Below are 13,171 nucleotides of genomic sequence, written 5' to 3'. Positions count from 1 at the left end.
TCCTGTTAACGTAAGAGTTCAAATTTGCCCTAGTTTTAATCATTTAAAAAAATTTTATAATTTTTAAATGATAACAATTATGATGCAACCATGACTTTGAGAAGCCAAGAGATCTTACTCTCAAATTGTAAATGAATCTGTAAGAGCTAAGAGAGAAGAAACAGGCTATTAAATGGCCAAAGATCAAATCTGAAATGTCCAGGAGTTTTCCTGTAGGGGTCACTGTTACTGTCAATTTATGCCTGCAAGAAAACTAAAATAGTCACACATTAAAGAATGTATGCACATTTTTAATGTCTGATTCCTCTACATTTCTTAAACTGCAAAATAATAAGAACATGCAGCCAGATAGCATCGCGATACCAACTTCTTTATATAATGACACATACCATTCCACTCAATGTGCTCCTCAGTTTGAATTTATAAAATATGTGCTACTCAAATGAAAGGCACTTATGCCTGCTCTTAGTAGAGGAAGCATTAGCTAATTGCCTAACGCTCCATTAGCATATGGCCTATACTGATTTGAGAAGGAAAGAACGTTCATTGCTGTGGCCAATAGGATCCCCTCTCTCCACCTTCCCTTTTCTGCATCAAAATCTACACACAAAAAAAGTCAGATGTTGTAATATGCATTTTATCGTGTCACTTCAGTACTAAGAGGTGCTTTTAAGGTTTTTATTAATGCTGCTCAAACTTGACCCCGACGGTGCAGGATACAGGCCAAGGTGTCAGTGCGGACACAATCGCAAGGCGGCTGTTAGGCTTCAGGGCTGGGCAGGAAACTTGCCAGGTGCTACCAGGGACGTATCAGCCCTTTCTACAAAGCAGGTGTCTTTCCCATCATAAAATGCAAAGCAATCAGCCCTTCCCTTTCTCCCCAGCCCCCTCGTCCGGAGGCCGAGAGGATATTTACCCTGGGCTCTTGCAGTTCTCTAATAACTGAACTCAGCGGCAGCTCCTTCTCCGAGCTCAGAGCCAGCAGGCTCAGGCCCAGCCACACTTTACAGGCAAATTGCCGAGCTGACCAAGGGCTTTGGCCAAGTCGGAGCTGGGCCGGGGCGTCCGGGAAGCGGAAGGAGCCAGTCTAGGAAACCCGGGTGTGCGTGGTGGTGAAGCTGGTGGGCAAGCTTCCACTTCAGGTCCGGGTAGAGACCTCGGGGCTTTGTGTCCCGCAACAGACGCTTGGCGCTGCTCCTCTTCCAGCCTGCTGCCGCCTTCTCCGAGCGAGTGAGCTGTTGGCGGCCAGAGCGCGCAGGTTACAGCAAACCTTGGCCGGGACGCCCCAGCCAGGGAAGCAAGTGTGGGGGCTGCTCCCAGAGACGCCAGCTCCCTCCCCCAGCTTCGCGCCCCCAGCTCGTCCCCTTTCACTTCCAGGCGCCTTCGGCTTGGGGTGCCCAGAAGGCTAAGTCCAGCAGACGCCAGGGCTGCAGGTTCAAGATGCTCCGCCTCCTCCTGCCACTTAGAGCCACAAACGATAGCGGGAACCTTTCCACTTGGTCTTAGTCTGCGGTCACTGCTGAGGTTTTCAAAACTTTCCAGGCAAAGGCCAGCCAGGTCCTTTGCCTCCAACCCACTCCGCGCCTACCTCCCGCCTGGGGACACCCCTAGGCCCAGGAGATCCTACTCTCCCCCGACCACCGACGTTCCAACTGTCGTCCGCGCCCCCTGACTGCTGTCCGGCTCCTGTGCCAAGGGGCGCGCGCATCTTCCCGGGGCCAGCAACGCTCCCAACTTCTCGACTCGCCCTCCTCCTCCCCAGAGCGAGACTGGGGCGGGCTGAGCCCGGATCCGGGGTGCGCTCGGCATTCGCCCCGCCTCAGAGCCGACTGTCGAGTGGGGATTGAGCCTCGGAGGTCCAGGCCTCTTACTCCAAAGCTCAAGTCGGCCCCCGTCTTTTCTCTCCACACCCCTGTGCCCGTCGCATGCTGGCCGGGTGAGCGGCCGGGCCGAGGATTCGGGTGCCCGGGGCGCGTCGCCCCGTCGGGTGCTGAGCTGAGTGCACCATGGCCGGCTGCTGCTGCCTGTCCGCGGAGGAGAAGGAGTCGCAGCGCATCAGCGCGGAGATCGAGCGGCAGCTTCGTCGGGACAAGAAGGACGCGCGCCGCGAGCTCAAGCTGTTGCTGCTGGGTGAGTGGCTGCGTCTCCGACTCCAGCGAGCCGGGCGTTCCCCTCTCGAGCCCTCCCGGCCGCTCCACTGGCACCCGCGCGGCCCTGGAGTCCAGCGGGGTGCAGGGCGGCTTCATCTTTCTCCCCCTCGGAGCTCACGGATGCCAGCAACTTTGGGCCTTAGGTGCCTGTTCTTTCCATCTCTGGCTGGGCGACTTGCAAAAGCACCACCTTCCCCTGCCCCAAAACAGGACAGGGACCTGTAACACTTGACCTATTGACCGCTGTACCCTATGTGTTCCGGTGTGCCCCTCTCCTCAAAACCCCGTCCACTCCTCCGCCCGCAGCACACACAGCTTGGGGTCTGTGGTGACCTACATCTTGGGTTCAGTGCTAGCTCTGACCCGCACGCTTTCAGTTCTAGATGAAGCATCTTGAGAATTTACCATGTGTCAGATCGTGTTAAGTTCTTATAGGCATCACCACCTGGTGATGCGGGCAGGTGATATCGCTATTCTAGAGAATTAAAACATGGAGGCCTGGAGAGCTGACCAACTTGCCCTGATTGAGAAAAGGCAAAGCCGATGCTAGGTCAGCTGTGGGGGTGAAGGCCATGCCGTTGCTGCCCCTCTGACCGTGAGCTCCTATGCCTGCCTCCCATGAGGGTCCCTCAGGCCTTTGTGTTTGCAGCAGACCCAAACCTCCCTTGCCCAGCTTGACTCAGTGTGTCCACGTCCTAGGATTCAGCTTGGCTGCCCTGGTGCCTCTGGCAGGTCTTCATCCAGCTCTTTCGGTCTCTCTGCAAAGGTCTGGGTAGGACATCCACTTTCAAACACAGAAAGAAAACAGTTTAAGGTTTGCCCAAGTTATGCCATGAGGCAAGGATCCCACCTCAGACTTTCTAGAACGCTGTCAACACATTTGCTGTTTGAGGAATATTTTACCTTTTCTACCTTTCAGACCATGATATCAGCTGTGAATTTTTTTCTAGATAGCCACAAAGATTTCAACTTTTTTTCTTTCATCCCTTTTGAACAGGAATCTTCTCTTATACCATCTATTTATTCATCTTTATTCCTTGTATAGGAATCACCCTCCCTGAAAGCTTCAAGGAAAGAAAAAGTTGATCTAGTTAGTGTAATATAGAGAAGGCTCTCAGCCAGTATGGCCTTCAGATCTGGGCGGAAGAACCCCCTTACCCTTATCCCCTGGGTTTAAAGGGCCCAGTCTGGCCTTCTGGGGCTTGGTGGGGGGGGTGGGGTGTGCCCCTCCCCACAGAGCTGGAAGTCTGTAGGTCCAAAGGGGATTGCTACCCAGAGACCATGCTGCCCCCTCCCTCCCAAGACCTGGATGGAATGAATACCCAGCCCAAAGGGACCCACACCAGCTTCTAAGGCCTGAGCCCTAGAAAGGAAGGCAGACCTGATCCCTGGAGAGCTCACAAAGGGGCAGCTGTTTGCTGGGGCGTGGAAGTGCTTGGAAATGAGGGCTGGGTAGGAGTGGAGGAAGTCCCCGTGGGTGCCCAAGAGGCCCCCCTAGGAGAGAGGGAGTTTGGGTGGGGAAGGGAAGGGGCTCTGTTCATTGGCCAGGTCTGCTATTTCTGTGTCTGACCCATAACTTTGAAAGGTCTGAAAATGCTAAATTGTCCCTGGCCTTCTAGGCTGTTATAAAGCTACTTTTGTCAAGGGAGGAGGAATACGTGACAATTTGCTAGCTTGATTAACACTAGAAAATAACTATGGGTGGGGGGCTTTGTACTTTTGCCCTGAACCCCACAAAACAGAGGGGTTTAGTTGCATATGTACTTTTTTCTTTATAAGGGCAGGCTGAACCCTATTTCATTTTGCAATGCTTTGATTTGTGTCAACGTATGAAGTACAGTGTCCAGAATATACCAGGAGCTTGACAAATGCTGGCTCTTTGTATGAAAAATTGTGTAGTCAGCTGAGCTGTACTGTATTGGTAATAAGCCTGTTTGATGTAAAATGCTTGCATTTACCCACAAACTAGGGGAGAAATGTTTGTAGGTAAATTGTTTGCCCTGAAAGTCACATTAATCAGGGTGACCCGAGGGTCTTCTTCATCTCCCCAGGCCCTTGCTCCAACCTTCCTCCTACTACCTTGAGGCACTGTCTGACCTCTGGAAACTCCCATTTTCACCTTGTGGAGTTGTGACTAGCACATCCCCTTAATGAAAACTTTCCTGTGAAAAATAGTTTCTAAACCACACAGAGCTGTTCAGAACTCCAAGGATGGACTTCAAAACCTCTGATTTATTTCAGTCTGTAAAGTCCTGGGGCATAGCTCCATTTCTTCTCAAGGAAGAGCCAATGACTCAGAAGAGACAGGAATTAGGGGAGGGTATGCACCGTTTTGTCTGAAGTCATGCAATTCGAGTGAAAAATTCACCCGTCTCTCTAGTGGGTAGATTAGAGCATCCACTGCTCGGGTGCCTCAGTTAAAAACCCCACTTTGCAAATGGGAGTTTGGAATCCTTTTGTGGAGTATGGGATGACCCCCAAAGCCACCATCTCTTTCACAATGAAGCATGCTTTTGCAACAAAATGATGTTGAGGATGTTTCCGAAGTGCAGTATCCTGTTTCTGCTTAATAAAAGCACAGGTCAGTGTCTACTAGGGAAAGATAAAAGCTGTTGTTTGGTTAAGGCTAATAATTGCAAGATGTTGGTGTGACACCTTCTCATCAAAAAGAGATGGAGAAAATAAAGGAGATGGTTGAATTTAGTAGAAAGAAATTTCTTATCAGTTCCTTGCATAAAAGTAGGACAAAAAAGAGTACTGATAAGAACATTGGTGAGTACTGATCAGCATAGGGAGAAAGTGTCAGGACAATAGCTATTAAATAAGGGAAAATGATCTTTTATTGATTTTCCTGTTAAATGCAGATTGGGTGAAGTGTGGCTTGTTAATTGGGTTGAGTGTTTTAAATTCTGGATGCAGACCTTACCTTGGAGCTCTCTGGAAGGAAGAGGAATTGGTATTTAACAGATACTGGCTGAATTAGTTTGCTAGGGCTGCCATAACAAAATACCACAGACTGGGAGGCTTCAACAAAGGAAATTAATTTTCTCACAGTGATGGAGCTGGAAGTCCAAAAGCAAGGTGTTGGCTTGGCAGGTTTGGTTTTCCTGGAGGCCTCTCTCCTTGGCTTGCAGACAGCTGCCTTCTCCCTGTGGCCTCACATGGCCTTTCTTCTGGGCATGCGCATTCCTGTGTCTCTTTTTTTTTAAATTAATTAATTTGTTTATTTTTTTGACACTCTTTAGGTTGGAATTCAGTAATACAGTCACGGCTTCCTACAGCCTTGACTCCTGGGCTCAAGCATCCTCCCACCTCAGCCTCCCTAGTAGTTGGGACTATAGGCGTGAGCCACCATGCTGGGCTTATTTTTATTTTTCTTAGTTTTTGTTGCCTAGGCTGGTCTCAAACTCCTGGGCTCAAACGATCCCTCTGCCTCAACCTCCCAAAGTGTTGGGATTACAGACATGAGCCACTGTGCCGTGCCACTTCCTCTTCTTATAAGGATGCCAGTTCCTATTTTATTAGGGCCCCACTCATTTTATCTTAATCACCTCTTTAAAGACATTATCTTCAAATACAGTTACATTCTGAGGTACTAGTGGTTGGGATTTCAACATATAAGCTTTGGCGGGAGGACTAAATTCAGCCAGAAAAACTGGTGCAGAGATGAAAAATGTAGATTCTTAGCCCAGTCTGCCTGGGTTTGAACCCTAGCCCTACAGTGTCTTAGCTGTGGACTAAATTCTCTGGGGTTTGGATGGCAGTGAGTACTCAGTGTCAGCTATCATCACTCCGTTTTTGAGTATTTTCAGGCCCTAGAGAGGTGTCATTTTCCATTTTAGTTGACCAACTGTGGGTTGCATAGAAGTTTGTATAAATTGTCGTGGTAGTGCTTTAACAGAAATGTTTTGCTTTGAGTTTCCCTCAGTGTTTTCTGAGCCACAAACTGATTTAAAATTCCTCTTCCTACTTACACCAAAAGGTTGAAAATCTGGTCCCAGAAAGTTTTATTGGATTGGTTATAACAAAATCCCATTTCAGAATTAGCTGTCATGTTCCTGGGCAGGAAGTCCATTCCAGAAAATGGTGCAAATAGTGTGACAATACCGACTGGGTGCGGTGGCTCACCCATGTAATCGCAGCACTTTGGGAGGCTGAGGCAGGCGGATCACCTGAGGTCAGGAGTTCAAGACCAGCCTGACAAACATGGAGAAACACTGTCTCTACTAAAAATACAAAATTAGCTGGGTGTGGTGGCACATGCTTTTAATCCCAGCTTCTCAGGAAGTTGAGGCAAGATAATCGCTTGAACCTGGGAGGTAGAGGTTGCAATGAGCTGAGATTAGCACCATTGCACTCCAGCCTGGGTGACAAGAGTGAAACCCTGTCTCAAAAAAAAAAAAAAAAAAAAGAAAAAATGACAACACCTTCCCACTCTGAAGAAGAAAAGGAATGAAATGGTAAATATGCCCACGTTCCTTTATCTGAGCTTAGTTCAATGCAACAGCCTTTTCCAAGGTGCCAGCCATAGTGCAGGGATTCCTTCCCAAGGGCTGAGTTGGAGAAGGACAGTTCACAAATAGCTGTTATGAGGAAGATGGTCATAAAAGCTTAACAGAGATTAAGAGGTAGAACAGGCAGAGCGTAAAGGGGGAGCCTCTGGAGGAGGCATCATCTGAGTGGGCCTTGAACTATGGTGAGGGTAAGATGCAAACAATTGTCTGCGCATGGGGGCTTGGGTGAGACATGCACAAACTCTCCTCACCATCTGGGGAAATTTCTGAGGACAGTAAATGGTGTTCTTAGGATCTGGGATCATATGAAGGATCCCTTGGGGACCAGATTTCATTGAGTTTTGTGTTTTATTTTATTTTTGTTTGTTTGTTTTTTGAGACAGTCATGCTCTGTTGCCCAGGCTGGAGTGTAATGGCACGATCATGGCTCACTGGAACCTCTGCCTCTCAGGTTCAAGTGATTCTCCTGCCTCAGCCTCACAAGTAGCTGGGATTACAGGCATCCACTACCACGCCCAGCTAATTTTTATATTTTTTGTAGTAGAGACGGGGTTTCACCATGTTGGCCAGGCTGGTCTCGAACTCCTGACCTCAAGTGATCCGCCTGCCTCAGCCTCCCAAAGTGCTGGGATTACAGGCATGAGCCACCGTACCTGGCCTGTGTTTTATTTTAACCAGTTATGTGAGTATTGTGTTCACTCTAAAATAGACATTAAAATAAAAATGCTTGCTTTTTTGCCATAATATGCTTCAGAAAGGAGGATTGTGTGGTTTTGTCTGTGGCTTCTGTTCATCCTGGCTGGAGCAAACCAATCTCACCAGATAGTTTGCTTCCATCTATAACACAGCAGTTCCTGAGGCCTTTCAAGAGGCAAATGCACCTACCTCTTCTTCTGTCTACCCTTAAATGAATACAGAACCTTTTGAAATACTGGACTTCTACCCTTTGTACCTTTGCAAATCATCTTTATTGAATACAGTAAGTCACCAGGCTTAAGTGTACACTTTGAGTTTTGATAAATGTATGATCACAATCTAGAAACACTTCCATCATCCCAGAAAGTTCCCTGTGCCTTTGCAGTCAATCTCCTGCTCCAAATCTTTTTTTTTTTTTTTTTACTTTTTATTTGGAACTGATTTAAAATTTATAAAGAATTTGCAAGAATAAGAATAGCACAAACAACACAGGTATGCCCTTTTCCCTTGGCAATGTTTGAGGGTAAGTTATATGTATTGTGGCCTTTTTTTCCCTAAACACTTCAGTGTGTTTTTCTAAAAATAGGGATAATCTCTTACATAAGCGCAGTACACTTATGAAATGTCTGTACATTTCACTTTGATGCAATATTTGTGTCCAATCTATTATCCATATCCCAGTTTTGTCAGTTCACCCAATAATGTCCTTAGTGGTGTTTCCCCACATCCAGTACAGGGTCCAGGGGAGGCTCAGGGATTGCATTTGGTTCTCATATCCTTTTAGTTTCTTTAATCTGGAACTTTTCCACAAAGTCATTGCTTCTACGACATTGAATTTTTGAAAAATACAGTCCCCTCTCCCTTTTTTTAACAGACGGTTTCTCATTTGGGATTTAACTGGTGATTTTCTTACGATTAGAGATTCCAACTGTGCTTTTCTGGCTGGAACACTGGATACGTGCTGTTGTGTCCTTCTCGGGGGTGGCATCTGAGGCACACCATGTCCATCTGCTCCTCTGTGGTGGTGATAACTCTGATGGCCTGGTTAAGATATTGTCTGTTTTATCCACTGTATCATAATTTTGTGGAGAGACACTTTATAAGGCCAGTAAATATCCTGCTTCTTATCAAGATGTAGGAGTCATTGATGGTTTCCAGTTGATCCAATCTATAACATGGTGTCTGCAGAATGATTTTCCAACTCCACTGCTCTCCACATTTACCAGCTGGCACTTGACATTCTACTGCAACAGCCTTACCTTTGCCCTTCCTTCCTTCCTTCTTTCCTTCCTTCCCTCCTTTCCTTCCCTCCCTCCCTCCTTCCTTCCTTCCCTCCCTCTCTCCTTCCTTCCCTCCCCTCCCTCCCCTTCCTTCCTTCCTTCCTTCCTCCCTCCCTCCCCTCCCCTCCCATCCCCTCCCTTCCTCCTCCTCTCCCCTCCCTTCCTCCTCCCCTCCCCTCCCTTCCCCCCTCCCCTCCCTTCCCCCCTCCCCTCCCTTCCCCCCTCCCCTCCCCTCCCTTCCCCCCTCCCCTCCCCTCCCTTCCCCCCTCCCCTCCCCTCCCTTCCCCCCTCCCCTCCCTTCCTTCCCCCCTCCCCTCCCTTCCTTCCCCCCTCCCCTCCCCTCCCTTCCTTCCTTTCATGCAAATTCATGAATACCTAGGTTTTTTTCCCTCAATGATTTTTACTTCATTAATGTTCTTAATCATTTTGATGCTCAAATCGTACCCGACTTGTGCAATGAGATCCCCTTCAAGCTGGCTCCCGTGTCACTGTGACACGCCTCTCTTTTTTTTTTTTTTTTTTTTTTGAGCATTTCATTGTTTTCTGGCATAACAACATGCCCCAGGCTCATCTTGTACCAATTCTTCCCCAGCTGGGGAAGAAATCAGCTGTTTCTGAGGGGCTCTGGTTCCTTTTAGTGGAGAACTGGATCTTTCAAAAAACTAAGCCACTTGAAACAAAGATATCAAGTCCCTAATTCAGATCAATTACTAGTACGGTATCCAAGTACCTAAAGAATCAAGGTGCTAAATCATGTCATTAGAGGATGAAATTTTTGAGGCTTTAATAATTCTTAAGCTGTGGGCAGATATAAAGTGGAAAAATCTGACAGTGGAGTTTGGCAAAAAGCAATGTAAATAAAGTCTTAATCCTCAAATGGTCTTTTTTTTTTTTTTTCTTTTTAAAAGATGCCTTCTAGTCTATGTCATCTTTCGCTTTCTCATTTCCCATGATACTTACACCACAGGGGAAAATACTGCTGTAACAACTCCCATCTGTAGGGCTAGATGAAGGGAGGTCATGATATTGGGAAGTCAGAGGGATTTTCAGTGAATTATTGCAGCAAAGCTACGATGATACTAAAGATGGTTGAAATTCAAAGAGGAGACAATAATTTATCAGAAGGATTGTCACCAGGGCATCTCATGGAATTCAAAGAGGATTTGAATAACAAATGAGAAAGAGCAAGTGCCAGGGCAGTTGGGTTAGGGGACTCAAGGCACAGCCATCAACAGGACTTGACCCCATCCCCTTCCAAGCTTGAGAGCCATTTCTGCAGACCTTTATAGCCAGGTTGTGGCATCAGGGTGCAGTCCTGGATCAATCAGTTCTGGCCAGGGGACATGTATCACGGACATGACTGTCACCTGAGTGCAGATGGCTGGGGCCCGGGATCCCTGTGAGCCAGGTAGCCACAGCTACAAATACTGTTAGAGGAAGAAAATATACTAGCGGAAATCCAAGGGCTCTAAAGTTGGAAGGGACCACAAAAGCCTCTGCAAGAGCCCTCACATTCACTATGAAGATTGGCTCTCTGCTGATGGGTAAATTAGCCATGCTGGCCAAGATTCTTGATTGTAGACCATGTAAGCAGAGTCATAATTTATTAGAGTGGAAGCAGGAAATAGAATTAATGGAAATTGGAGAGGAGGCTCAGCAAAAGGGCAGGATTTAAGGGACTCTGGACATAGCAAATGCTAGTACCAGACAAGGCTGTCAAGGACACAGTCAGTGGACTCCACCACCCTGCCAGTCGCTGCTGCTGCTGCTGCTAGACACTTATATTCACAGCAGAGCTGCAAATCACCTGTGACCATCTTCTGCACCCTGGTGTCACTTTCAAAACTTCCATCTGTCTGATTGTGCTCAACTACCAGGTTGTTGGGGGAAGGCAGTGTGACATAGCGGTTAGCATGTTCTTTGGAGCCAGCCTTGCTGGGTTTAAAATATAGGCTTTTCCACTGATAAGCTGTGTGCATCCTGGAATGTACATTAGTTTCTTCATCTGTTAAAGGGGAATAACAACCCAATAGGAGATACTTTTATAAGGATTAAATGAGTCATCATTTTTAGAGCGTTTAGAATAGTGCCTGGCACATAGTCAGTGCTATTTATTTTAGGTGGTTGTTAAATAAAATTCTGCCAGCCTTAGCTTTCTACCACAGGGAAAGGGGGTGGGCTGCTGCCTCCTACCTTTCTTGAAACTCTTCCCCCAGAAGATAAGTGCTCAGATGCTGGGCAGCGCCAGATTACAAAGATCTACAACAAAAATGTGATATTTTCCATAAAATAGCTTTTCCTAAATGGATTGGTAAAGGCAAACTCAAAAACTAAATGTAAGCTTTCAGACAATGGAATCATGAAAAAGAGGCAGATGTCTTTAATTAAGGTGTATTTAATATTGCTCCAGTTAATTTCTTGAATTTGTTTTTTAAAATCATGCCTTTATTCTACAGGACTATGAAAATTTCACACATGTATCCTATTATCCCAGGAAACTCCCACAGCCCATCTGCCAGCATTGTCTCTGGTGTTAAAAATTTGCCAAATCTCACCACTTCTTCCCCTATCCAAAGCTGCAATTCACCTGCGTTATTGCAGTGTCCTCTTGATTTCCCACCGCCCACATTTGCCCTTCTTTGGTCCATTTAAAAACTTAGATTATATTATTACCTTACTTAAATTCAGTATCTTTTACTTACACTTGGAATAAATGCCAAATACCTTCCTACCTCTCAAAATGTACACAGGGTCATTCTCCCACTGGTTTACTGGGCTGAAGCCAAACTCACCTTCTTTGTGTTTTTCAAACGCAACGTTTGTTACCTCTGGGTCTTTAAGCTTGCTCTTTTTTTCTGCCTGGAACATTCTTTTCTGTTCCCCACTCTTGTTCCACATACATGGCTGTTTCTTCCTTATCTTCGCGTCTCAGCTCAAAAGTTCATCGCTTGACAAGGCCTTTCCAGATCACACTACCTGAAATCATCCTTGCACCATTTACTCTTAGTTGCCTGGTTCTATAACTTGGCTTTATTTCTTCATAGCTGTTATCTTGGAATTGACCTGATATTCTTATTTGCTTACTTGTTGGCTCGTCTGCCCCCCAGTAGATTGCAAGCTCTGTGAGAGTGGGGCTGTGCTGTCTTGTTCCTGTATCCTGGCACCTGAACCAGTTTTGTGCCTGGTGCAATGTTTTAATAATGACTGGATGGTACAGTGTGAGCATTGAAAGCCAGAATGATACTTGACCAATCTGAAATGAGATAGGCTAGTTGACTATCAAATATGAAATATTCTTCCATGAATACATGTTGATATACCCATGTTACAGATAGAACAAGCAAGTGCTCATTATTATTCAGAGAGAGTCGTTAATTACTTCATTATAAGACTACATTTGATATTTAATATATTGATCTTCCAGTATTTTTTCAGAATAAACTTTTGCATATAAAACCAGAGAGTAGCAATAAAAGCTAAAGTTTTCTAGAATATGAACACAAAAGAAAAGCATTACCTATGTGATATGCCTCCTCCTGGTACTCTCTGTATTAACAAAAACAATTTTTCTTTTCATGGTTTACTAAAGCCTTGGCCTCCTGGGCTCAAGCGATCCTCCCACCTCAGCCTGCCGAGTAGCTGGGACTACAGGCATGCCACCACACCCGGCTAGATTTTAAATATTTCTTTGGAGATGGGGCGTTGCTATTGCCCAGGCTGGGTTTGAACTCCTGGCCTCAAGCGACCCTCCTACCTCAGCCTCCAGAGTCATTGGAATTACAGGCATGAGTCACTGCACCCAGCTCAACAATTTTAACAATAGAATAGATAACAAGTTAAAATATACTTTTTAATTTAAGAAAATTATGAGGTTGCTGATAGGATATAGAAATTCATTCCATATGTGGTTTGAATTGTGCAAAATTTAAATTTTCTCTGAAGTTGATGGGTGAGGTGAGGTCAACATCTACTCAGTTAATGGCCACTGCAGGTTTTAGGGCCAGATCTCTGTTTTTTTCCCTTTTCAGTGTGTGCTTCTTAGGTTTAAAGAGTCCATTGTAACGAGAGTCAAGGTAAAGGAGACAGTGATATTCTTGGAATTGTGGAACAAAAAAGGAAATTAATAGCAAATAACAGTGAAAAGTGGTAAGACTTAGGAAGTTGAAAGTTCAAGGCAGCAGAAATCTGATTAGTTCATGGCCCAGTATCTCTTAATGGGAACTATTTTTTTCTTCAAGAAGTTAGTACTCCAGGAGCTGTAAACATCACCAGTAAACGTGTTTTGAGTCCACAGCTCTTCTCCTACCACCCCTTTCCCCAGATTCAAGAAGTAGTTCCCATTGCACTGCCAATCTGCTATCTGGGCTCAGGCCATGCACCTACCATTGTGAGGTCCTGATAGAGCTACCATGTACATCCCAGAAGGGCATGTGCAGAGGACGGTCAACAGCATGAAGTCCCTGCTGGCGCTCCTTCTCAGAGTGGCGACCTGATGTGTGGCCAGAACTTGGCATCATGAGATGAGCAGTAT

The 13,171-nt window shown here is 46.1% G+C and overlaps 1 protein-coding gene across 1 annotated transcript in view; it reads left to right on the top strand.

Annotated features, from left to right (window-relative positions):
• Nucleotides 1-356: 356 nt before the first annotated feature.
• The window catches only part of GNA14 (G protein subunit alpha 14), a 228,435-nt gene continuing 215,620 nt past the window's right edge, over nucleotides 357-13,171 (top strand). The window contains exon 1 of the mRNA XM_054501916.1: nucleotides 357-2,130. Within this exon, the coding sequence (XP_054357891.1) occupies nucleotides 2,007-2,130 (124 nt within the window). The 5' untranslated portion in view covers nucleotides 357-2,006. The remainder of the gene's footprint in view (nucleotides 2,131-13,171) is intronic.

This window comes from Pongo pygmaeus, chromosome 13 (genome assembly GCF_028885625.2).
Source record: "Pongo pygmaeus isolate AG05252 chromosome 13, NHGRI_mPonPyg2-v2.0_pri, whole genome shotgun sequence".
NCBI lineage: Eukaryota > Metazoa > Chordata > Mammalia > Primates > Hominidae > Pongo > Pongo pygmaeus.
This window is presented reverse-complemented; position numbering and strand designations above follow the sequence as displayed.